Source organism: Mustela putorius, unplaced genomic scaffold (genome assembly GCF_011764305.1).
Source record: "Mustela putorius furo isolate JIRA1106 unplaced genomic scaffold, ASM1176430v1.1 tig00000139_pilon_pilon_pilon, whole genome shotgun sequence".
NCBI classification, from domain to species: domain Eukaryota; kingdom Metazoa; phylum Chordata; class Mammalia; order Carnivora; family Mustelidae; genus Mustela; species Mustela putorius.
This window is the reverse complement of record NW_025421293.1, coordinates 9,308,160-9,335,319: the sequence shown is the minus strand read 5'-3', so window position 1 is coordinate 9,335,319 and position 27,160 is coordinate 9,308,160. Positions and strand designations below refer to the sequence as shown.

The window sequence follows — 27,160 nt, the reverse complement described above, 5'->3', positions numbered from 1 at the left end:
TCAGCCCGCCTCTCTGCTTACTTGTGATCTCTCTCTGTATCAAATATATAGGTAAAATATTAAAAAAAAAAAAAACCACACAATTTCTAAACGTTCATCTTGGCTGTCTTGAATAGCATGCATTGAGAAAGGCAAGATTAGACGTGGATCGACTATTCAGGTGACTAAAGTAAAGAACTGGAGTTTCTTTTTCTTTCTTTTTTTAAGGTTTTATTTATTTATTTGACAGACAGAGATCACAAGTAGGCAGAGAGAGAGAGAGAGAGAGAAGGAAGTAGGCTCCCTGCAGAGCAGAAAGCCCGATGTGGGGCTCGATCCCAGGACCCTGGGATCATGACCCGAGCCGAAGGCAGAGGCTTTAACGCACTGAGTCACCCAGGTGCCCCGCCACGCTGCTTTTAAACGACACGTTTTCATTTTATTCAGAAAGGAGACCTATCCGATAAGGTATTATCTCCATCTTAACGACGGTACTGAAGGCCTGCAGTTCTCTCCCCTCGCTCTGCAGACGCCCCCACAAAGGACAGGCACCGATGTCCCCGAGCCCTCTGGGAAGTGGAGTCCTTCCGCCGGGACCCCCGACCTGGCGCGGTCGCCTCCAAGTGCGCAGATGCGACTCCAGACGGAGCCTCGGGCTCGAGCCTTTTGTTTCCCCGCAGCTCCGCGAGTCCAGAAAGCGACTCCGTCCGCCCCTCCTGTCTTTTCCAGAGCGCAGCCCGGCGAGGACCCGCCCTGTGGCCGGAGCCGAGTCCGCAGCGCGTCCAGGGGTAAGAGAAAGCTGGGCCCGAGGCGCGGTGCGACCCGCCGGTCCAAGCGCGCGGCTCCCGTGCCTCCCGCAGCAGCCCCGGCCAGGCTCTCAGATTCCGGCCCCCGCAGGGGAAGGGCGGACCCTGCCGGCGCATCCCGGGCCCACTCCCCGGCGCTCTGCGTACTCCTCTCCCTGCTCTGGCTGGGAGGCGAGCGGAGTCCGTAGATTTCGCTCTAAGCGACAAGGCGTCCCGGAAGCGCCGTTGCCGCTAATCCCTCTGGGAAGTGGAGTCCAGGAGGTCAGGGGAGGCGTGGCCGACAGGGGGATTCTGGGAGCGGGAGTGCGGAGACGAGGGAGCTTGAGCGCCTCCCATCGGTTTTGGGCTTAAATCATACCACTCTACCAAGAGCCTTACCTGAACTTTTGGGACACAGAGAAAAAAAAAAAGGGAGGGGGGTCCGTGTGTTATTCATTACCCTCTGTGCTTTGCTCTATCAGAGTTTTGGGGTCTTTCTGTAATTTGGGGGCCAATGCAAGGAGTTGACTCCTCTCTCTCTCTCACACACACACCCTGGAATGCAAGGATTTGGTCAGAAGCAAGGAAAACCTCTGTTGTCATGCAGTTTGCAAACTGGGAAATGGAGCCTTCGTCTACACACCGAGAATACACTTCAAAAGGGAAGGATTAGGCTCCGGGTTAAAGACGCACAAACCACAAGTTTCAGGTGCCGAGAGACAAGCAGGATAGTTAATATCTCTGGTGGCAGTTTCAGGCTGTGGCAGCCATTCAACAAGATGTGCTGTGGGCGTCCTTTTTTCTTTCTTCTTTTGCAAATTTTGTTGAATTTTGTGCCACCCTGTCACCTTAGTCTGTGCTGACTGGTTTTGTTCCTCATGGTTACTCAGTCTGATTAAAAGTTTAGTTTTTCTCCCTTGACAGGAGGGAACCCATCTTGTCTGTCAGTTACTACTGTCTAATTACCAAAGTCTTTTGTTCTCATTCTGGCCACGCAAGGGAATCCCTGTCTATACATTTTCAGGGCCTTTATTATTTTTTATTTTATATACTTTTTTATGTTATATATTTTATTTATTTTTTTATTTTATATATTTTATTTTATATACTTATTTGTCAGAGAGAGAGAGACAGAGACAGAGAGCACAAGCAGGGGGAGAGGCAGGCAGAGGGAGAAGCAGGCTCCCCACTGAGCAGGGAGCCCGATGGGGGACTTAATCCCAGGACGCTGAGATCATGACCTGAGCCGAAGGCAGATGCTTAATGAATTGAGCCACCCAGGTGCCCCCATTTTCAGGGTCTTTAAAAAAGAGCAGGTGGGGAATCAACTGCGTAAGGGCCGCATCTGTCAACTGCCTGTCTTTATGAATAAGGATGAAGCAATGCTGGGAGTCTTGCTTATAGTTACTGCTACCGTAATCATATAGGCCGGCCACCTTATGGCCAGTTGTGTGCTTTAGGGTCTCATGGGAGTTTTGCACAGTCTGGAACCAGGTGTGAGACTCGTAGTTCCCTGCCCTGATTCTCTCCTGGTTTTGTCCTGGTGTGGCATGTAGTGACTGATCTCAGCACTCTAAAGAATGGTCTTCTAGCTGTGGAGATTAATTTAGCCTAAATAATAAAGGTTTCAGGCACCTGGGTCGCTCAGTTGGTTAAGTGACTTCCTTCGGCTCAGGTCATGATCCTAGTGTCATGGATCAAGTCTTGCATTGGGCTCCCAGCTCGGCAAGGAGTCTGCTTCTCCCTCTGACCTTCTCCCCTCTCATGATCTCTCTCAGTCAATCTCTCAAATAAATAAGTAAAATCTTTAAAGATAATAATAAAGGTTTCAAGCAAAGAAGAATTACTTTTGAGGCCCTAGGACTTAACTGCATAGGAATAAGCCTCCTAGGAGTAGAGATAGAGGGAGATGCCCCAGGGAGCAGGAACCAATTCCAAAGGATGGTGAGCCTAACCTCAAAAATCTCTCTCCAGAGTTTCAGAGTAGAGTTGGATGATTTGCACAAAGAAGCAGATTATGTATTGCTGAAAAGTCCATTTTTATCTCATCTAAAACTGTGAATAAGAAGGAAGTCATAGCAAAAACAGGACAAGAAAAGAGAAGCTGATCATGGATTATCTGACCATTGAAGCTGAGGAAGAAGGTAAGAATTATAGAAATAGCTGTGGAAGAGAGAATATTCCACTTTTCTTGCTTTTATGATAAAAGGCAGCTCATGCTTTTCCACTCCCGGTTAGACTCTTCCAAAAGGTTGATGAATTGCGGGTCTACAACTTTAGCTTTTCGGGCAATAGGCTTTTACTTTACCGTCTTACTCTATCCTCACCCCACCTTTTTGAGTTAAGTCGGGTAGGCCTTGCCTGTATAATTTAGCTGGCTTGTGATGGCTTTTGTCTTAGCTAATAGAGTTTACCTCCTTCATGGCTTTTCCCCCCCTAGTCCTTCCAGCCACGATCACTGAGGATGCCTCTCTGCCCCAAAAACAGAACACAGAAGAAATGGAACCTACTGTTGAGCTACTTCCTGTTGAGTTCCAGGCAAGTTTGAGTTTAACTTCCCCCCTCTGAAATCTTAGCTTGATGTTTGCGATGTGTTGTTTCCGTTTTTCATCTTGCTTCAGAGGCCCACAACCATCTCTACTACAGAACTGAACCAAAGTAGTTTTTCCTTCAAGACTTGAAGTTCTGGGGAGAGCTCAGGCTCGAGCCTTGAATTCGGAAGTAATCTGTGTGAATGGTTTTTAAGCCATGATACTGTGATCACTAAGGGAATAGAAAAGAGATGAAATTTTATTACTGAGTCCTTTAGCTCTTCAACTCTTAATGGTCAGGGAGATGAAGAGGAACCAGCAAAGGAGACTGAGAAGGTGTGTGGCCAGTCACGTAGGGGGGAGTCAAAAGTGTGGCATCCTGGTAACTAATTGGAGAAAGTGTTTCAGGGAGTAGAGACTGAGAGGTGCCTGGGTGGCTTAGTCGTAAGTGTCTGCCTTCAGCTCAGGTCCTGATCCCAGGGTCCTGGGATTGAGCCCCACATTAGGCTCTCTGCTCTATGAAGCCTGCTTCTCCCTCTCTCATTCCCTCTGCTTGTGTTCCTGCTCTCGCGCTCTCTCTCTCTGTCAAATAAATCCATAAAATCTTAAAAAAAAAAAAAAGTGGGGGGGGAGTAGGAAGTGATCAGCTATGTTAAATGCTACTGCTAAGTCAAATAAAATGAGGCCTGAGAATTGACCATTGGATTTGAAAAATATTACTGCCAAGAACAATTGCGTGGAACAGTAGGAATGAAAGCCTGATTGAAAGGACTCAGGAGAGGGGCGCCTGGGTGGCTCAGTGGGTTAAAGCCTCTGCCTTCGGCTCAGGTCATGATCCCAGGACCCTGGGATCAAGCCCCGCATCGGGCTCTCTGCTCGGCAGGGGAGTCTGCTTCCTCCTCTGTCTCTGCCTTCCTCTCTGCCTACTTGTGATCTCTGTCTGTCAAATAAATAAATAAAATCTTAAAAAAAAAAAAAAAAAGGATTCAGGAGAGAAATTGGAGCCAGGGACTATGGACAACTATTTTGAGAGTTTTACTCTAGAGAAGAGGACACAAATACGGTGATAGTGGGAAGGAAGACCAAAGAGGGTTTGTTTGTTTGTTTTTGGTGTGTGTGTGTGTGTTTGGAGGATTTTCTTACCTTTTTTTTTTTAATTAAAAAAAATTTTTTTTAGGAAGATTTTATTTATTTATTTATTTAACAGACAGAGATTACAAGTAGGCAGAGAGGCCGGCAGAGAGAGAGAGAGAGAGAGAGAGGAGACAGCAAGCTCCCTGCTGAGCAGAGAGCCCGTTTCGGGGCTTGATCCCAGGACCCTGGGATCATGACCTGAGCTATAGGCAGAGGCTTTAACCCACTGAGCCACCCAGGTGCCCCAATTTTCTTTTTTAAATATAGGCAAAATAACAGATTGTTTATAGGTATCTAAGACTGGGTGGAGAAGAAATGACTGAGTTCTGGGGAGCTCTAACACTTAGAGCCACTTTTCAAACATTACTTCATTTATTTTAAACAAAAAATCATGTGAGTTAGGGATGATGCATCTTTCACAGTAAAACTGAGGCTCACAGGGGCACCTGGCTGGCTCAGGCAGTGGAGCATGTGACACTTGTTTTCAGAGTTATAAGTTCAAGTTCCACATTGGGTGCAGAGATTACTTAAAATCATTAGGAAAAAAACAAAAAACAAGGCTTGCAGTAACTTGCTCAAAATCATAAGATAGTTGAATCCTAATCAGAACCCAGGAATGTCTGATCCTAAATCCTATGCCTCCTAACCACTGTAGTCTTTTTTTTTTTTTTTTAAGATTTATTTATTTTAGAGAGTGATAAAGAGAGCACGAGCAGGGGAAGGGCAGTGGGAGAGGGAGAGAGAGAATCTCTCCCTCTTCATGCCAAGTGTGGAGCCCAATGTGGGGCTTGATCTCAAGACCCTGAGATCATGACCTAAGCTGAAACCAAGAGTCAGATTCTTTTTTTTTTTTTTTAAAGATTTTATTTATTTATTTGACAGAGATCACAAGTAGGCAGAGAGAGAGGAGGAAGCAGGCTCCCTGCCGAGCAGAGAGCCCGATGCGGGACTCGATCCCAGGACCCTGAGATCATGATCTGAGCCGAAGGCAGTGGCTTAACCCACTGAGCCACCCAGGCACCCAAGAGTCAGATTCTTTTTTTTTTTTTTTTTTTTTTTTTAAGATTTTATTTATTTATTTGTCAGAGAGAGAGAGAGAGCAAGAGCAAGCACAGGCAGAGTGACAGGCAGAGTCAGAGGGAGAAGCAGGCTTCCTGCGGAGCAAGAAGCCCGATGTGGGACTCAATCCCAGGACGCTGGGATCATGACCTGAGCCGAAGGCAGCTGCTCAACCAACTGAGCCACCCAGGTGTCCCAAGAGTCAGATTCTTAACCAGCTGTGCCACCACTGTGTTCTACTGACTGACTTCCTCACAAAGTATTCTCCCGTTAATTATGGTCAACAAAATACACTCCCATGACTGTCAATAAAACACAGAATATGAAGAACAGTTGATTATTTTCAGTTTACAACCAGTAAATCCACTCATTCAGAACAACCGTAGTTATTAAAGGATGACTAAATAAATCTGAAAGTAATAGCCCTAAGCAGAGAGAAAGAAGAAGCCTCGGTTAGAACAAGATGGCTGTCTGTATACACTCAGGATATCAAGCAGAATGTCCTTAAAATCGCTGAATATTCCAGGAATCAGTATAAATTACATATTGGAGACTTATCCCATCTACAACAACTAAGTACAATTAGCAATTAACATTTGGTTGTCATTCAGTGGTTAATTTATATTGGATTTATTTAGTAAGCTATGTAAGAGACAGAAAAATATAGTTAAGAGTATAGCTTTGATGTCAGATCACTATGTTGTACACCTGAAACTAATATATTTTATGTCAACTATCCTTTGATGTTTTTTTTTAAGATTTTATTTTTTTATACAGAGAGAGATCATAAGTAGGCAGAGAGGCAGGCAGAGAAGCAGGGGAAGCAGGGTCCCTGCTGAGCAGAGAGCCCCATGTGGGGCTCGATCCCAGGACCTGAGATCATTACCTGAGCCAAAGGCAGAGGCTTAACCCACTGAGCCATCCAGGTGCCCCAACTATCCTTTGATTAAAAAAGAGGTAGCTTGGGAATCAGACTGCCTGGGTCCACCTCTCAGATCTGGTGTCACTTCTGTAAATAATGTTAATAAGAGCACTTACTTTATAGAGTTATCATTACAGGAGGTAGTTCAAAGGACTTAGCACATAGCAAATATAAATGTTAGCTTATATTATTTTCCTTAACACAAACTAATACTTAGAAATTTTAGACTATTCCATTAAAATAAAGATTTAACTGTCAGATTAAAAAATACTTCCTCTTCTAGATTGTTCTCTTCCCTAAGTCCTATAAGAATGTGCTTGCTCTTCCAGGAACTGGTGACAGTCAAGGATGAGGAAATGGACTTCACTCATGTGGAAGAAGAACAGCTGAATTCTGCCCAAAGGTACATGGGCATGGATATGAAAGTGGAGAATTGTGGGAGCCTGGTATTTTGGGGTAAGGAAGTTATTCTGTAATGCAAACTCCTTACTGGGACATAAGCTTCTTCTGTATCTAATGGCATCGAAAATGCCTCAGTTTTGCTTCAGATCCAGAAAGCATTAATGCCCTAGGAGATCCCTGATCACTCTGGGCTCAGCAATGGCTTCTTTTCTCTTCTGGCAAGTAAAAGTTCACTGTTTCTGGTATTGAAAAAGGACAGTTTCATTACATTGGTTTTAAGATTTATAAAGTTATAGTAATCAAAAACCCTGTAGTTCAAATTAATGGGACAGAACAGATGGTCCAGAAATAGACCTACACATATATGGCCAATTAATTTCTGATAAAGATGGAAAAATCAATTCAATGCTAAAAGGAGAATCTTTCCAGTAAATAGTACTGGAACAATTGGACATCTATATGCCAAAAGAAAAACCCATACCTCCCACCATACGTGTTACTTTCAACGGATCACAGACCTAAGTATAAAACCTAGAGGAACTGTTAAAGACAGTCTTTGCGACCTTTGTAAGGCAAAATTTTATTAGATATGATATCAAAAGCTCAATCCATGGGGCACCTGGGTGGCTCAGTGGGTTAAAGCCCCTGCCTTCAGCTCAGGTCATGATCCCAGGGTCCTGGGATTGAGCCCAGCATGGGGCTTTCTGCTCAGCGGGGAGTCTGCTTCCCTTCCTCTCTCTCTCTGCCTGCCTCTCTGCCCACTTGTGACCTCTATCTGTCAAATAAATAAATAAAATCTTAAAAAAAAAAAAAAAAAAAGCTCAATCCATTAAAGCCATCTGGGTCTTAGGTTGGCTTTCTTGGAAGGTTTTTAACCTTGAATCCTGGTCCCTTGTTAGAGATAAGACCATTCAGATGATCTGTTTCTTCTTGAGTGAGCTCTGGTAATGATTTACCATCTCTCATTCCTGATATTGGTAATTATATTTTCTCTGTTTTAATTTTGTTTTCTTAAGAGTTTAACAGTTTTATTGATCTTTTCAAGGAACTGACTTTTGATTTCATTGATTCATTCTGTTTTCTGTTTTCACTTTTATTCATTGATGCTCTTATCTTTACTATTTTTCCCCTTTGCTAACTTTAGGTCTAATTTTCTCTCCTTCCTTTAGTTTCTTAAGGTAGAAGCCTAATCACTGGTATACGATTTTTTCTCTTTTAATATGAACATTTAATGCTATAAATTTCCTTCTAAGGACTGCTTTGGCTGCATTCCACAATTTTGGTGTTTTCATTTTTTTAAAAAAGATTTTATTTACTTATATGACAGATAGAGGTCGCAAGTAGGCAGAGAGGCAGGCAGAGAGAGAGAAAGAGAGGAGGAAGCAGGCTCCCTGCTGAGCAGACAGCCTGATGTGGGGCTTGATCCCAGGACCCTGAGATCTTGACCTAAGCTGAAGGCAGAGGCTTTAACCCACTGAGCCACCCAGGCACCCCATGGTGTTTTCACCCAGGCGCCCCTTGGTGGTTCAAAATAACTTCTATTTTCACTTGTCACTTCCTCCTTGACTCATGGGTTATTTACAGATTTCCAAATTTTAGATGATTTTCAATAAAATTTGTTTTCAATTCTGTGGTTTGGTTCTGTGTGGTCAGAGATACTTTGTTTGATTTCAGTTCTTTTAAATTTCTGAGATTTGTTGTATTACCCATAATATAGTCTTGATGAATGTTCCATGTGAACTTGAAAATAAATTTAATTAGGTCAAGTTGGTTGAGAGTATTCAGGTCTTCTGTATCCTTACTGATTTCCTGTCTACTGGCTTCTACTGATTACTGACAGAATAGTGTTGAATTTTCCGATTATAATTGTGGGATTGTCTATTTCTCCTTTTAGTTTTATCAGTTTTTGCTTAAAGTATTTTGCTTAATGTACCTGAAACTCTTTTGTTAGATGTATACACATAAAAAATTATCTTCTTGGTGAATTTTTTAATGTCCCTCTTTAACCTTGGTAGTATTTATGTGGAGTTTTATTTTGTATGATAATAATATATAGCCACTCTGGGTTCCTGTTTGCATAGTATATTTTTTCTATTTTATAAATTTTTTTCTATTTTAAAAAACCTATTTAACGTAACTTTCTTGTGGACAGCATATACACTGGATCCATTTTTAAAAATTAATTTATTTATTTGAGAGAGAAACAGAATGAGCAGGGGGAGGGACCGAGGGGGAGGGAAAAGCAGACTCCCTGCTGAACAGGGAGATCAACACGGGGCTTGATCCCAGGACCCTGGGATCATGACCCAAGCCGAAGGCAGATGCTCTACGAACTGAGCCACCCAGATGCCCAGTCACCAGTTCTTTTACAGAACAAAGATAAACTGTCAGGAGAAAGAGGATAATTGCATGAAAATATGTGATGTAATTAAGGTGCTGTCACTACATCAGCAATCATATTATATGAATACATCAAATTGCCATGTTGTGTGCCTTAAATTTACATGTCAAGTATATTTCAATTTTTCTAAAAAAGTAATGAATACCATGGACTGGATGAGGTCTTTACTGGAGACAATGTTGTGGGGGATGGGGAGGGGCAGCACAGGAGAGGTTAGATTGAATACCAGGAAACATCAACATTTAAGAAGAAGAAACAGAGGAAGCCCCAAATAAACAGAGATCAGGAGTAAACCCTTGACAGCTTAGAATCACAGAAATCAAGAGAGAACACATGTCAATTATATCCGAATGAAGTTGGGGAAGGAAGCGGGGGGAATGTTGTTAGGAAGGAGGCATGGTCACCACTGTCAAGTGCTGTTGAGAGGCCAAGCGAAACAAGGAATGAAAACAATCCACTGGATTTGGGTGACCTATAAATGGTTAGTAACTTCAGTGAGAGCAGTTGCAACTGAGCAGTAGGGAGAGAAGTGAGAAGAGGAACAAGGATGTGATAAGAAAATGTACGAAAGCTTTTTGAGAAATTTGGGTATGACAAAAAAATAAGGAAGAAAGAAAGGGAAGAAGGAGAGAAGGAAGGAAAGGAGGCAGTGGTTAGTGGAAACAAAAATTCATATTTAAAGTGTATGGTAAAAAAAATAAAGTGTATGGTGAACATGAAAAAAATCTGTGCCTTTAAAAAGGGACTGGGGGGGCGCCTGGGTGGCTCAGTGGGTTAAGCCGCTGCCTTCGGCTCAGGTCATGGTCTCGGGGTCCTGGGATCGAGTCCCGCATCAGGCTCTCTGCTCAGTGTGGAGCCTGCTTCCTCCTCCCTCTCTCTCTGCCTGCCTCTCTGCCTACTTGTGATCTCTCTCTGTCAAATAAATAAATAAAATCTTTAAAAAAAATAAAATTAAAAAATAAAAAGGGACTGGGGTGGGCACCGGGGTGGCTCAGTGAAGCGTCTGACTCGTGATTTTAGCTCAGATCATGATCTCAGTGTTGTAAGATTGAGCCCTCTCACTGGGCTCTATGCTGGGCATGGAGCCTGCTTTAGATTCTTTCTCTCCCTCTCCTTCTCCCTCTGCCCCTCCACCCCCTGCCCCCTGCTCTTTCTCTCTCTCAAGAAAGAAAGAAAAAGAAAAGAAAAAAGGGGGACCAGAGGGAACTATTTAAAAAGTCAAAAAGTGGTTATTTCCAGGTGATTATTAGAAGTGATTTTTTTTTCTTGTACTTTTTCAAAACTGCCCAATCTCAACTTTTCCTCTTCCCACCCTTCATCAGATATATTTTTTAAAGATTTTATTTATTTATTTGACACAGAGAGATCACAGGTAGGTAGAGAGGCAGGCAGAGAGAGAGAGAGAGGGAAGCAGGCTCCCCGCCGAGCAGAGAGCCTGATGCGGGACTCGATCCCAGGACCCTGAGATCATGACCTGAGCCGAAGGCAGCGGCTTAACCCACTGAGCCACCCAGGCGCCCCTAAAAACATGTTTAATAAGTGTCATTTTTATTTTCTTTTCCTCTTGCCAACTCAGTCATCTTTTTTCTTTCAACACAGAGAACACAAATATTTGTACTTTTCGTTTATTTCAGATTCTGAATCTATACCTGAAACTAAAGAATGCTTTCTGAAGCAGGGACTTTATGATGAAATATCATCTGAAAGAGATCTGATAATGGAGAGACTTAAGAAGGATGAGTCCTGGGACTCCAGACTGATAGAAACCTGGCAATGTGAGGACACATTAGAAAGGCAGCAAGGAAATCCGAAGAAAGATTTAAGGCAAATCATAATTAAACGTCAGAAAAACCCTGTGGAGGATTGTAGTGAAAGTGGCGAAAGTTCAAGCCCAATTCAACATCACATTTACTCAGTGAAAAAGCCTTGGAAGTGCAGTGAATGTGGGAAGGCCTTCAGTTACTACTCAGCCTTCATCCTCCATCAGAGAATTCATACTGGAGAGAAGCCTTACATGTGTAATGCGTGTGGGAAGGCCTTCAGTCGGAGCTCATCACTTATTCAGCATCAGAGGATTCACACTGGGGAGAAACCGTATGAGTGTCACGAGTGTGGGAAGGCCTTCAGCCATCGGTCAGCTCTTATCCAACATCACATCATTCACACTGGAGAGAAGCCCTATGAGTGCAGTGAATGTGGGAAGGCCTTCAACCAAAGCACATACCTTATTCAACATCACAGAATCCATACCGGAGAGAAACCCTATAAATGCAAGGAATGTGGGAAAGCTTTCAATGATACCTCATCCCTTATTAAACATCAAAGGGTTCATACTGGAGAAAAACCCTATGGGTGTACAGAGTGTGGGAAAGCTTTCAGTGACAGGTCGGGCCTCACTCAACATCAGAGAACTCATACAGGGGAAAAGCCATATGAATGCAGTGAGTGTGGGAAAGCCTTCAGTTACTGTTCAGCTCTTATTCAACACCAAGGAACCCATACTGGGGAGAAACCTTACAAATGTAATGAATGTGGGAAAGCCTTCAGTGACCGCTCAGCTCTTGTAAGACATCAGAGAATTCATACTGGAGAGAAACCTTACAAATGCAAAGAATGCAAGAAAGCCTTCAGCCAGAGCTCCTCGCTTACAAAGCACGTGAGAACTCATACTGGAGAGAAACCGTATAAATGCAATGATTGTGACAAAGCCTTCAGCCAGAGTTCATCTCTTATTCAACACCAGAAAACCCACACGGGAGAAAAACACTACAAGTGTAAGAAATGTGAGAAAACCTTTAACATGCGTTCAGCCTTTCATCAACACAAAGAAATTCATGATGAATAGAATGCAGTAAATTCACGAAGTAACTATGTAGTCTCAGAGCACCCAGGTAGCTCAGTGGGTAGAGCATGCAACTCTTGATCTGTGGGTTGTGAGTTCAAGACCCATGTTGGGTGAGGTTTTACTTAAAAAAAGATGGGGGGGATTATGTATTTTATCCTAATTGTGTAGACCTGTTCTACACAATTAACTACAATTACTACTACAAAAACATGAGGCTGTGTCATGCAAAAAATAGCTCTCTTTCTCGAAAGGTTATTAGGTAGGGGAAGAGGACTAGAAGTACAGTAACAAATCCCAAAAAGCTGAAGCAGTACAGAGAAATACTAGAAAAGCACAGAAGGAGGAAGTCTGGTTCAGTCAGAGAAACAGACTCAGAAGCTAAGTATCTGAGTATTATAGAAAAAGGAGGGGCGCCTGGGTGGCTCAGTGGATTAAAGCCTCTGCCTTCGGCTCGGGTCATGATCCCAGGGTCCTGGGATCGAGCCCCGCATCGGGCTCTCTGCTCTGTGGGGAGCCTGCTTCCTCCTCTCTCTCTCTCTCTGCCTGCCTCTCTGATCTACTTGTGAGCTCTGTCAAATAAGTAAATAAAAAAAATATTTAAAAAAAAAAAAAAGAAAAACGAATCAGAGGAGCAGCCTGACCAGTACTTGAGGCTAAAGAGTCATTTCAGCAAGGTAGGAGGAGTACAAGCAGCTTGAAAGGATAATAACAATCTGTATCAGCTCTCAAGAGCTCTGTGTCCTTATTTCTGCCTTTTCTTTCTGTTGCTAATTATAAAATGTCCCCTTCCTTCCTTCCCCCCCTTCCTCCCTCCCTTTCTTCCTTCCTTCCTTCCTTTCTTTCTTTCTTTCTTTCCTGACTTTGGATCCTTTTGTTTGGACCTTTTTAAAAAAATTTTTTTATAAACTTTTTTTTTTTAAAGATTTTATTTATTTATTTGACAGAGAGAGATCACAAGTAGGCAGAGAGGCAGGCAGAGAGAGGAGGAAGCAGGCTCCCCGCTGAGCAGAGAGCCCGATGCGGGACTCGATCCCAGGACCCTGAGACCATGACCTGAGCCGAAGGAAGTGGTTTAACCCACTAAGCCACCCAGGCGCCCCATAAACTTTTTTTTAAATAAAGATCTTATTTATTTATTTAACAGACAGAGATCACAAGTAGGCAGAGAGGCAGGCAGAGAGAGAGGAGGAAGCGGACTCCCTGCTGAGCACATAGCCCGATGTGGTACTCAATCCAAGGACCCTGGGATCATGACCAGAGCTGAAGGCAGAGGCTTTAACCCACTGAGCCACCCAGGCGCCCCTTGTTTGGAGCTTTTTTGTTTTGTCTGACTTTGTGTGAATTGAGCTTCCTCATACTAACTTCTGCTCTGGCCCTCACCCTTTAAGCCTGGATAAAGCTTTGTCAACCACTTCTGCCTATAAGGATCATATATTGTGCTTGCTACCTGTGGTCCACTGGTGGCAAATATTAACCTTAAGAAACAAGAGGAGGAACTCCACACCAGAAATCAGGAGTGGAGATAGGGTGACTAGGAGGGAACCTCAAAGAGTTGAATTTTTTTTTTTTAAGATGTCTTTTATTTATTTGAGACAGAGAAAGTGAGAGAGAGAGTGAGCAAGCACTAGTTGGGGGAGGAGCCGAGGGAGAGGGAGAAGCAGACTCCTAAATGAGCAGGGAGCCCCATGCAGGGCTTGATCGCACCAGGATCATGACCTGAGTCAAAGGCAAACACTCAATCGATTGAGCCACCAGGTGTCCCCAAAGACTTAAACTTTTGACTCCAACTGTATTGTTGGTATCTTAAGAATTTCCTGAAGTTATAATAAAATTTAGTTGTTTGCACAAATTAATACTGAACTTCAAAGCATGTAGGTGGGAGGAAAGGTCAATTTAAAAAGTTTCTACATTTAATATGACAAAGAATAATAATGCTAAGATTTTTTAAAAAAAAGATTTTATTTATTCATTTGACAGGTAGAGATCACAAGTAGGCAGAGAGGCAGGCAGAGAGAGAGTTGGGGGGAAGCAGGCTCCCCACTGAGCAGAGAGCCCGATGTGGGACTCGATCCCAGAACCCTGAGATCATGACCTGAGCCGAAGACAGAGGTTTTAACCCACTGAGCCACCCAGCTGCCCCAGTGCTAAGGAGATTATGAGAAATTACAGATGACTTAAAAAAAAGAAATTACAGATGATACTGTAATCCCTATAGACTATCCATTAAATGATAATGTAAGTAGAGGAACTACATTGCATGTTAAAAAAATATTTAATTCAAAAAAAAAATTTAATCCAAGGAAGGTGGGAAAGGAGAAAGAGAGGCACAGATGGGACAAATCCTAAACAGCAAAATGGTAGAGCTAAATGCAATCAGTAATTACATTAAGTGTAAAAGAAACACTCCAAATAAAACTCAAAGATTATGACACTGCATAAAGATGCCTGACCCCAGTATATGTAAAAGAGGTACATGTTAAATACAGAAACACAGGTTGAAAGTTCGAAAGATGAAGATACACAGTGAAAACACTAATCAAAAGAAAGCTGGAGTAGACATATTAATATCAGATAAAATAGAATTCAAGAAGGGTATCATCACAGATACAGAATGACATTTTGTAATGATAAAATGGTCAATTCATCAAGGTTAGGAATTCTTATGTGTAACTGTATTACATATAGGATATATGTTAATATTATAAATAAGGTTTATAATTTTAAGTTATTAATATACCATGTGCCTCATCTCAGGGCTTCCAAAATCACAAGGCAAAAACTAATGAACTAAACTTTTATAAAGAACAATCCACAATTTTATTATTTGGAAATTTTAACACTCCCGGGGTGCCTGGCTGGCTCAGTTGGTTGAACATCTGACTCCTGACTTTGGCTCAGGTCATGATCTCAGGGGTCATGAGACTGAACCGTGTGTCAGGCTCCGTGTTCAAAAGGGAATCTGCTTGAGGATTCTCTCCCTCTGCCCCACCCCCACCACACGCTTGTGCTCTCATGCGCTCTCTCTCTAAAATAAATGTATGAGTCTTTAAAACACTTTAATAACCCATTCTCAGCAGTTGATAGAACATCTACACAAAAAATCTTAAGGATCAAGAAAAGCTGAACAACACTGTCTACCATGTTGAATTGACTGGCATATACAGAATACTTTACACACAACTTCAGAGTGCACATTCCCTTTAAGTGCACATGGAGTGTTCACCAAGGTACGTTATATACTGGGCCTTAAAGCCAGCTCAGTAAGTGCAAAGGACTGAGAATATTTTCTACTACATTTAATGAAAGAGATCAATACAATAAGATAGGAAGTGCCCAAATATTTGGAAATTAAATGCCATACCTATAATTAACCCAAGTAAAAAAAAAATTTTTTTAAGATTTATTTATTTATTTGAGAGAGAGAATGAACAGCAGGGAGGGGCAGCAGGAGAGAGAGAGAGGGAAGCAGGCTCCTCACAGAGCAGGAAGCCTGACTCAAGGCTTGATCCTAGAACCCAGACAGAGACCATGAACTGAGCTGAAGGCAGACGCTTAACTGAGCCAATCAGATGACCCCGAGTCAAAAATTTTAAAGGAAAATGGGTTGAAATAATATATGTTATCCTCTTTGACTGTAGTGGGATTAATCTAGATACCACTAACAGGTAGTGGGGGGAAGAAGCCTCAAGTTCCTAGAAATTAAGAAAAACACCATTAAGTAACCAAAGAGAAAAGAAAAAAGAAAAATTGAAATTGAAAAACAATTTTTTTAACTGAATAAAAATGAAGATTCAATGTATTCAAACTTGTGGATACAACTAAAACAACGTATAGAGAGGGGTGCGGGTCGCTCAGTGGGTGAAATCCTCTGCCTTCGGCTCAGGTCATGATCCCAGGGTCATGGGATCGATCCCCGCATCAGGCTCTCTGCTCAGTGGGGAGCCTGCTTCCCCCTCTCTCTGCCTGCCTCTCTGCCTGCTTATGATCTCTGTCTGTCAAATAAATAAATAAACTCTTTTAAAAAAAAGTATAGGGAGAGATCTCTTGCATTAAATTACCTAACATTAGAAAAGAAGTTTGAAAATCCATCATCCCAATTTCCATTGAAACACTAAAAGTGGAAGCAAATTAAACACAAAGTAAAAGAAAATACGTAAGAAAGAGCAGAAATTGGGCTCCTGGGTGGCTCAGTCCGTGAAGCATCTGCCTTGACTCAGGTCATGATCCCAAGGTCCTGGAATTGAGCCCTGAGTCGGGCTCTCTGCTCTGAAGGGAGTCTCTCTCCCCCTCTGCCCCTCCTTCACCACTCAAGCTCTTTCTCTCTCTCCAATTAAAAAAAAAAAACCTCAAAAAAATACAGAACAGAAATTAAAAAATACAAAGTATGTATACAATATAGAACATCAACGAAGGCAAGGGTTGGTACTTTCTGTTTGGCTGCTTTTACAAAACAAAGCAAAAGAAAACAAAACTGAAAGAACATGCAAGAAAATGACATGTGGGGGTTGGAAGGAATGCCGTGAATGGAGAGGACAGAGTGCCACCCTTCACGGTATTTTACTTTGACTTGAGCCAATCAAAAATTTTTTTTTTAAGATTTTACTTCTTTATTTATTTTAGAGAGAGAGAGAGAGAGAGCATGAATGGGGGTAGGGAGGACCACAGGGAGAGGGAGGGGGAAAGAATCTCAAATAGATGCCACACAGAGTGCAGAGACACTCTGGGCTTGATCCCAGGATTCTATGAGATCACGACTGGAGCTGAAACCAAGAGTGAGACGCCCAACCAACTGAGCCACCCAGGCACCCCTCAAAACATTTTAATAACTATCCAGTGCTATTCCAAGCCATATTGGATAGAAGCAAAAAGAAACATATGTAGCCCTATATACAAATTGGAAAAGTTAATACAAGCTCCATAATTCAAAAGAATAACTATGCGGCAGGCCCCTGGCTGGCTCAGTCAGTAGAGCATGTGACTCTTGATTTCTGGTTTTGTACATTCAAGCTCTTTGTTGGGCATAAGGTTTACTTAAAAAAATAAAAGTAAAAAAATGATTACATGCAAAGTCCACATTGCCCAGTCTGTTTGCACACCATTGTCAACCTGTACAAAGTAGGATGTGATGGCTTCATGGCCCAGGAACCAGGAGCTGATTGGAAATAACTTCTCAGTGCACAATAACCCTGGATTATAAAACAAGCAAACAACAGCTTGTCTTACTTAAAATTCTGATATTTTGTTTTTCATCGATTTTTTGTATTTTTTTGTATTTAGAGATTTTTTTTTTTTTTTTAATTTTTGCAGGCTCCTTGCTGAGCAGAGAGCCTGATGCGGGGCTCGATCCCAGGACCCTGGGATCATGACCTGAGCTGAAGGCAGAGGCTTTAACCCACTGAGCCACCCAGGCGCCCCTAGAGATTTTTTTTTTTTAAGATTTTATTTATTTATTTGACAAAGATCACAAGTAGGCAGAGAGGCAGGCAGAGAGAGAGGAGGAAGCAGGCTCCCTGCCAAGCAGAGAGCCCAATGTGGGGCTCCATTCCAGGACCCTGGGATCATGACCTGAGCCAAAGGCAGAGGCTTTAACCCCCTGAGCTACCCAGGCACCCGTACAGATTTTTTTTTAAAGACTTATTTATTTATTTGAGAGAGAGGAGGGGTAGAGAGAATCCCAAGCAGACTCTGAGTTCAGTGTGGAGCCTGACGGGGGTGGGCAGGCTCAATCCCGTGATGCCAAGATCACAACTTGAGCTGGCACCACTCAACAGACTGTGCCACCCAGGCACCCCCTTTTTAAAGATTTTTAAAGTAATCTCTACACCCAAGGAGGAGCCTGAATTCACAACCCTGAGATGAACAGTCACATGGTCTACTGACTAAGCCAGTCAGGAGCCCCTGTATTAATTTTGTTTTAGAAAATATTGCATTAAAACATTTCTCTTGATTACTGAATTTTTTTGGTGCCCTCTTAAGTTTTGCACCCAAGGTGCATGCGTCACTTGTCTCACCCTAGTCCCTGCCCTGAACGCATTATATGGGATCCTCTGGTGGTGGGAGAGCTGGAATGGAGGCGATGCGGCGATTTTCAACATGCCCAAGGAAAGCAAAGACTCTTTGTGGACATATTTATCTACAAACTCATTAAAAAACTATAAAGATATTGGTAGATTTTAGGGAATTCTAAAACTTCATTTGCACTTTTTAAACTCAGAATCACAGCCTGGAGTTACTGGTCAGTTTGGGTCTTCATCTTTGCGACAGAGGAAATCAACAGAGACATTCATTTGTTACCAATCTCACTCTAGGATTTTCCACTTGGGGGTCTGGAAGCTTCATCTCAGGGGCCCTCCAGGGAACCATATGCCTCCAGACAGGGCCTGAAAACCCCGTATCCAACTACAGCTGCCAAGCTCACCCTCCTCTGCCTCCTCTGATTGGGGATCTCAGCTGGCGCTGTCCGTGCCCGTGGCAAGATTGGTGGGACTATATACATTTCCCCAGGTGAGTGATCTGAAGCTCATTTTCATTTTATCACTCTTTACCCATCAACATGACCAGCCCCCTTGCAGGTTCAACCCAAAGACGCAGTGCAGCCCCACTCAAAATGTAAATGAGTTCACACGCATTCCTCCTGAACCTGGCAAACATTTTCCTGTGATTCCCTTCCCTACTTCATAGAGTTGTCATGTGAACGCGGTAAATTAATTCATGTAAAGCACATGGAAAAGTCCCCTGGCACACAGGGGAATCCTCAATACGTTCCAAGATATTATCTATTAGTTTCGGTCACTAAATAAACTTTCAGTAAAAACATATAAGTAATTTTAAGGGAGTACCACCATTGGCGAAGAAGTAAAATGCATCATTCAGGTAACCAGATAAGTGGTTGGTGATAGCTTTGTTTACAGTTTTAAGGAGGAAACGAAAAATTTTTGAGAGTCATGGGAATGAACTGAGAGCCATGGGAAAACAGCAAAAAGAAATTCAAGGAAATAATCAAACTATACAAGAGAAGGAGATATTGATATACAGATGTTCAAGCCAGCAAAAGCCTAGAATCTTCGTGTATTTGCTGAAAGGAGCTGAGTAAGGAGTCACTTAAATGATTTAATCGGAATCTAGTCCCCCTGGAGAACATGACTGTACATGACTGCATAGACTTCCCATGTATACATACTTGCTGAGTGCAGGTGTTCATACAAAATCATGCCTACTGTACTTTTGGGGTAAAGTAAAAGATTTTACAGGAATAATTTTGAAGTCATTTGATTTAGCTTACCATCTAATTTCAGAACCTACCCTCCACTGATGTATTTTCACAATAAATAGAATATTTGGGGAATGATAAGATGACGTGTTTGGCTGGATTATAAAAGGCATGACTCCTATTGAGAGGATCCTGAACATTAGATGAGAAATATGGGGGGGGGGCACGCCTGGGTGGCTCAGTCAGGTAAGTGTCTGTCTTCTGCTCAGGTCATGATCCATTGGGCTCCCTGCTCAGTGGGGAATCTGCTTCTCCTGCCTCTGCCCCACCCCTTGCTTGTGTGCTCACTCTCTCTCTCTCTCTCTCACTCTCCCTCACACAAATAAATAAAATGCTTTGTTGAGCTGCCTTCGATGAACACTTTAAAAAAATTAGGGACTTTATTTTGGGGCCTTACTTATTTAATGATTTTTTTTTTTAAGCAGAGGGTTGACAATGGTGACATATCATACAGCAGAACACCAGTTGCAGAATTTCTGGGGACATAGCTATTCCAAATTTATGAAAGCATAATGGTTTCAGCTTCAGCATCTTCTGGGTGCATTTTTTGGCTTTGTTTCCCCCAACAGGTGAACTAACGATGTGATATTGCAATTCACCATCTCAAAATGGTTGCGATTTGCCAGAAAATAGAATGGCCCAAATGATCAGAACATGTGCATTACTGAGCAGGCCAGCTATGAGGTCATTGCAACTGTTCATTGTGAGATACACCATCTCGTCTGTATCGTGTGAACAGAGCCATTATGACATCATCTGTTGGTCACATTCAGCTTTCAGATTTATTATCTCCTGGCTCCATAGGCCATAGGAAATCTTGCTTAAATTATTTTGATCACATGATACTCTTTAATGGGTGATTACTGAAAAAAATCCTTTTACTTTTTAAAATTAAGTTTCTTTAATCACTTATTTAAGTCATCTCTACACCCAACATGGGGCTTGAACGATGAAGAGTCACATGTTCCTCTGACTGAGCCAGCTAGATGCCCTAAAAAAAGTTCTTTTTAGAAATATTCTTGTAGGGGCACCTGGGTGGCTCAGTGGGTTAAGCCTCTGCCCTTGGCTCAGGTCATGATCCCAGGGTCCTGGGATTGAGCCCCGCATCCAGCTCTCTGCTCAGCAGGGAGCCTGCTTCCCCGCTGCCCCCTTCCCCCGCCTGCCTACTTGTGATCTCTGTAAAATAAATAAATAAAATCTTTTTTAAAAAAAAAGAAATATACTTGTATTTGGCTATTTTCTGTATGTAAATTCCCACATTTAAAGTAAATAAATCTTCTGTATTTTTTTTTTCCTTTTAAGTAGGATCCATGTCCAGCATGGAGCCCAACACTGGGCTTGAACTCATAATCCTGAGACGAAGACCAGAGTTGAGATCAAGAGCCGGACGCTTAGCTGACAGAACCATCAGATACCTCTAAATCTTTCGTATTCTTGATAGTCCAGGGATGGACTGACCAATTTACAGAGAAACTGCTGTTTAAGAAAAAAAAACCAGAGCATTTATGAAATGAATGAAAGTGCTCCAAACAGCTAACACAGCTCTGCACTAAAAGTCATCTGTTGTTTGGAAACAATAGATTCCATGTTGTTTCTACTGTGCTATTGCAATGCCTCTGCCCCCCTTGACAACTGGATGTGTAGCTAATGCGGTTCCACATCCCTCAGGTTGCATCTCTTCCCCCCACAGGCCTGCCCAAGAGGAAAGTGGTGGTCGTAATCGCCAGTGGAGAGGGAAGGTGTTTCCAGGGCTGCTCTGGTTTCTCACAAGATCTAAAACCCTGAGGGCTGGTGCACGGAGAGCAGAGGAAGTGAGTATGTTGTTGGGGTTGGGCTGGCTTCACACCATGTTCTAATTTTCTACCAGAAAAACACTTAGGAAACAAACAATAATGATTTAACAAGTTATCAACTTTTTGACTACTTTTGTCAACTTATGTGACGTTGTGTGTGCCTAGGCCCTTAGACTTGTACCAGTTTTACATTACTGTGTTGTCAATTAATAAATGTGTTCCTAAATAACAAACGAAGCTTTAATTAAGCACTCAAATATTTGCATGACATCTCATTTGAATCATGTTGTGACTGGTTTGAATTAACAATAATTGGAGGCTCTCCCTGACTTTGTGCCACCTCCAGATCTATTACCCTCTTTAACCAAGACTTAACAATAGTTAAAAGATTAATGTGGCACCAGGATTTGGGGTAAAATGTGGGAGTGAAAAAGAAGAAGCAAGCAGATAATTAAAGGGGGCAACTAAAGCCAAAGTTACCACAGTAGCATAGCTGAGGAAACAGAAAGAAGGAACAAGTATGAAATAAATTACACAGGAATTATGGGCAGAACTCAAGGAGGCTTAGAGATAGAAGATTCCAGATAACTGATTTTTTTTTTTAAAGATTTTATTTATTTATTTGACAGAGAGAGATCACAAGCTGGCAGAGAGGCAGGCAGGTTTCGGGGGGGTGGGGAAGCAGGCTCCCGGCTGAGCAGAGAGCCTGATGCAGGGCTCAATCCCAGGACCCTGAGATCATGACCTGAGCCACCCAGGTGCACCTAACTTTGATGCTCTAATCTTAGGTGCACAAGGTACCACTGAGGCCAACAGGGAAGTTAGGTTAGGACGTCAACTTTGAAGGGACAGACAAATAAATGGAAAACTCTTGACAAGCATTGTGGAATAAAGAGAAGGGAATCTGTGACCCTACAGTTAAGCAGGAAACTAGTGGTTAAACTCAGGATCCCACTACTGCAAGTCAAACTCTCCTACTTGGTGGTTGTCTTTAGACTCCAAGAAGTTTCAACCTCCAATTCTAACTCACAAACCCATTTTATTTGTATTACCTAAATCCATTTGCCTCCTAAGAGCTTTCTGGCTGTACTGCATAGAGCAGAGTTTTCGCAGGCATACGGATCACTCAGAGTGTTTGAAAGAATTCCCTCTCTGGGGCCTCTCCTCCAGAGATTCTTTTTTTTTTTTTTTTTTTTTTTTTAAGATTTTATTTATTTATTTGACAGAGAGAGAGAGATCGCAAGTAGGCAGAGCAGCAGGCAGAGAGAGAGGGGGGAAGCAGGCTCCCCGCTGAGCAGAGAGCCCAGTGTGGGGCTTGATCCCAGGACCCTGAGATCATGACCTGAGCCAAAGGAAGAGGCTTAACCCACTGAAACAACCAGGCGCCCCTCCTCCAGAGATTTTGATCCAGCAGATTTAGCTTGGGCAGGTTGATCTGTATCGTAACATGCATGTGTCTCCAATAATTCGTGACTGACCATAACTTGTCAAACACTGCTGAAAAGTCTACAAACATGTGAATACAAAAGAAAAGAAATGGTTTCCCAATGAAAAATCATCTTCTGTCTCAAGACCATTTGCACAGAGAAGCTAGGATTCTGAAGCTCTATTTCCAACCGTCCTTAGAGTTCTTAGGCCTTATCTTCTAAACTGACTGTCCCTCAATATAAGATATACGTTTGCCTTTAAGTTTGGGAATTAAACTCTAAGAGGTGTATTCTAGTTGAACCTAGATTACACTGCCCTCTCCTTGGAGAAGTTTAGGGAGAAATTATTTCCAAGGGCTGAAAATTGCCCCACCTTTATTTAGAAAGTAAGTAAACTGGAGAAAATAATTTACATGTCCATTATGATTTGATATAGAAAAATCATCATAAATGTCAGAAACTTTAACTGTAAGGATAGGCTTCACTATTCCTTCTATATGCTTCTGTCAGAATTCATTTCTGATTTTCTGAAAAAAATGTATTCGCTTTCCAGGTCAGTTAGGCACCCACGAAAGTCAACCTCGGTGATAAGACTGAGTTCCTGGGGACGCCTGGGTGGCTCAGTTGGTTGGGCGGCTGCCTTCGGCTCAGGTCATGATCCCAGCGTCCTGGGATCGAGTCCCACATCGGGCTCCTTGCTTGGCGGGGAGCCTGCTTCTCCCTCTGCCTCTAGCCTGCCACTCTGTCTGCCTGTGCTTGCGCTCTGTATCTCTCTCTCTAACAAATAAATAAAAATCTTTAAAAAAAAAAAAAAAAAAAAAAAAAGACTGAGTTCCTGTTTTTCATAGGACAATATCCAGTGAACAGTCCTAGGCCTAGGAGGTGGCCCTAATCCTGAGCTACTTGAAGTGGACCTGAATGGGTACTATGACTCAAGATGTTGATTTGGGAACCCAGGGGAGCTCTCCTGTTGGTCACTGAGCTGAAGAAAATGGGAGCCCATATAGAATTCCTAATTATCATTCCCATCTTCAAGGCCTGGAAGAACATAGACTACAAGGAACTGTGAAGGGCATTGACTTCAAGGTCATTATGAGGTTTCTTAACAGCATGAGTTCCCTGGTGGGGAAGACTATTTACTGATTCCTATCATGCAGGAGTGGTGTACTGTTGATCCTGACCAGAAGAGAGAACTGGCTTACTTGCTACCATCTTGTGAGGATTCAGGTTAATTTTACTATTACAATTCAATAAACACCCTTTTGAACAGGGGATAAGAGCAGCAGCCAGTAGGTATGCTAGAAGGAGAACAGATACCTTCTCCTAGTATTAAATAATCTTATCCCCTGGTTTGGTCTATGCGAGGCTTAAGAGTAAATAGTCTTCCTTGTCAGGCACTTGCTTGATGGTGCCAGCGGTGAATGGGGGTGAATCCAGGAGCATAATCCCATCATCTAGGACCAAGAGGTCCCCTTATTGGATGCCAATATACATAATTCAGCTTTCTTTCTTTTTTTATTCTAAAGATTTTATTTAATTATTTGACAGACAGAGTTCACAAGTAGGCAGAGAGGCAGGCAGAGAGAGAGGAGGAAGCAGGCTCCCTGCTGAGCAGAGAGCCCGATGCGGGGCTTGATCCCAGGACCCTGGGATCATGACCCGAGCTGAAGGCAGAGGCCTTAACCTACTGAGCCACCCAGGTGCCCCCAAATAAATAAAATCTTAAAAAAAAAAAAAAAGCAAAGGGGCACCTGGGTGGCTCAGTGGGTTAAAGCCTCTGCCTTCAGCTCAGGTCATGATCCCAGGGTCCTGGGATTGAGCCCCACATCGGGCTCTCTGCTCAGCAGGGAGCCTGCTTCCTCCTCTCTCTGACTGCCTCTCTGCCTACTTGTAATCTCTGTCTGTCAAATAAATAAATAGAATCTTTAAAAAAAAAAAAAAGCAAAGAGGGTGTGGAACAAGGAAGTCATAAATGAAAAAAAAAAATCTTCTGGCAAGGCAAGGTAACCTTCCTTGGGGGGACAACAGAACCTGTTAGGAGCATTGCTTCATTGGTGCTGACCAGAAAATTCCAGACTGACAGGTTAGGATTACATTCCTAGGGAAGGTTGAAAGTAATTAGATCAGGTATTAAATCCTGGTATGGTGTCATGGGTTTGAGGTAGGGAAACTGAAGGACTCCTGCTTTTATTTTTTTTCTCCTTTTTCTGTTTTTATTCTTCCTAGGACTTGCACCCCTACACCCTCACACCACTCAACACAGGACTCAGAAAGTCCTCCTTATAAGGGACAAGGAGCTAATAATTCCTTTAGAATAGGTAGCATCTAAGGAAGGCCCAGGAGAGAATGACCAGAGGAAGCATTTGCTTTTAGGCAAATAGGCTTGAGTGATGGATTGTAGAAAGGGCCCACGGCGACCCCATAGCTGAATACAGACAGGCCTATCACGGAACCCATCTCGTAATATCCATAGGCCCTAACTCACCAATGGTCTACTTACAATCGGGCACAATTCCCAAAAAAGGGAAAATGCCCTATGTTGCCATTACCTCCTCACCTAACAGCTGCCACCCCTTTCCTCCTTGTAGACAGTCTCTGCTTTGCTGTCCTGCCCTCCGCTCTCTTGGGGGGGTATTCATAAACTCCTGTTACCTTTGTTTTGCCTCAGGTGAGTTCTTTCATGGCCCCCCCTACTGGCTTCCACCTGATCTCTGCCCCACATTTGGGGGCTCCCATCCAGTCGGACAGCCATCTCATTTAGACACCACAGCCATTATGTGCACATTCCAGACCATGACACAAGACATCTGGATCCCAAGGCCCCCTGGCTCCAAGGAATAACACCTGGGCCTTCGTCTTTGTTCTGACCAGTTCCTAGATGCCTGAAGGGACACGTTCACCAGGCCACTGTCGTTAGTAAAAACTCCTAGACCCTGAACAAAAATGAGTCTCCTTCCTTTCCTTTGTGACTCTCCCGGACACTCTGTACCTGCACTTTCTCTACGCCTTCAATAAACTCTGCTTGCATTTCCTGCTAGCATTGTTCCATTTCTGTCCTATACGCAACCAGGGACTTCCACGGCTGGTCCTGCAGAAATCCCTCTGGGTTTCCAGACTTGGCCTGCTGGCATCAGGTTTAATCCAAGTGATTCCATTTTGGGCCTGTTGCATCTTCTTCTTCTTCTTCTTCTTTTTTATTTTAGATTTTATGTATTTTAGAGAGAGAAAGAGAGAGAGAGCAAGCAGGGGGAGGGGCAGAAGGAAAGGGAGAGAATCTCAAGCAGAGTGTGCACTAAACACAGAGCGCGATGCAGGGCTACATCTCATGACCTTGTGATCGTGACCTGAGCCAAAATCAAGAGTCAGTCACTCAACCAACTGAACCACTCAGGTGCCTCCATTGGTTCTTTTTAATAGAATTCAGGTATATGAAAATCTTAAGTGTATTCATAATAAAGGAAATGCATGTTAAAACTATACTGAGTTGCCTCTTCTGGACGTGATGCAGTTACTAAGGCTGGGCTTAATGAACTCACCGTAAAAAACTATAAAACTAGACAGAATGCATGAAAAAATGTTTCTGACTGGGGACAACATGCAGTTCAGACCTGTGATCCCGGAAAAAAAGCATCTTCTATTCCACAGTATAGGGGAGGAAGGGTCCAAACAGACCACAGCAGACTCTCTAAGATGAGAAGACAGAGATTTGAATTCAAGGAAGTTGAGGTAACTGGGATTTGGGTAGCAGAATCCTAGGGAGCCAGAAGCTACACAGAGAAAATATCTAGAAATTTCTATAATGGGTCGTCTTGAGTCTGTTCCTAGTAGAATCAATGTCCGGCAAAGAATTAACAAGAAACTGTAAGCTGAATAATTCTCAGAGTTCATACAGAGCTTGGAGATGCTCATGTTCTAATTGCCATAATTAGCAAAAGTATAAAACTAGCCTTAGAGGAAGGTCAAGAATTGCTCAAGCTTCAAGCCAAGGCCACACTCTTCTTGGGGTGACTCATCTTTACAAAGCTACAAAACAAGCCTTGAAAGAGTCAAGCTGATATGAAAGTAATTTGAACTGTCTTAAAGAACAAAAAATATCTTATTCTGGTAAAATACATATAACACGAAGTTTAACTTTTAAATTTTTTAAAATTTTTATTTTTTATTTATTTATTTTTTTTTTAAAGATTTTATTTATTTATTTGACAGAGAGAAATCACAAGTAGATGGAGAGGCAGGCAGAGAGAGAGAGAGAGGGAAGCAGGCTCCCTGCCGAGCAGAGAGCCCGATGCGGGACTCGATCCCAGGACCCTGAGATCATGACCTGAGCCGAAGGCAGCGGCTTAACCCACTGAGCCACCCAGGCGCCCCTAAATTTTTATTTTTAAAATTTTAATTTAATTTTATTATTTATTTTTTATTTGTGAGTGGACAGTTCAGTGGCATGGACATTCACACTGTATGCAATGATCACCACAGTCCATCTCCAGAATTATTTTCATCTTCCCAAGCTGAAACTCTGTCCCCATTAAACATCAACTCTCCATTTCCCCATCCCTTCAGCACTTGGCAACAACCCTTGTACTCTCTGTCTCTATGAATTTGACTACTTTAT

General features: G+C 42.7%; 1 protein-coding gene across 3 annotated transcripts; it reads left to right on the top strand.

Moving 5' to 3' along the window:
- Nucleotides 1-526: 526 nt before the first annotated feature.
- Nucleotides 527-21,744, top strand: LOC106003423 (zinc finger protein OZF-like). Of its 3 annotated transcripts, XR_001176750.2 has the most exons (7): nt 527-767; nt 2,739-2,908; nt 3,205-3,302; nt 6,740-6,866; nt 10,848-11,996; nt 18,367-18,562; nt 21,019-21,744. XR_001176750.2 is itself a non-coding variant. In XM_013047125.2 (6 exons), coding segments are annotated over exons 2-6 (1,410 nt in total). In that variant the 5' UTR covers nt 527-767; nt 2,739-2,874; the 3' UTR covers nt 18,369-19,510. The 3 variants fall into 3 exon arrangements, 2 of the variants coding, with proteins under 2 accessions (XP_012902579.1, XP_012902578.1); XM_013047125.2 differs by lacking the exon at nt 21,019-21,744 and having other exon boundaries at nt 18,367-19,510; XM_013047124.2 differs by lacking the exons at nt 18,367-18,562; nt 21,019-21,744 and having other exon boundaries at nt 10,848-12,486.
- The last annotated feature ends 5,416 nt before the right edge of the window (nt 21,745-27,160 follow it).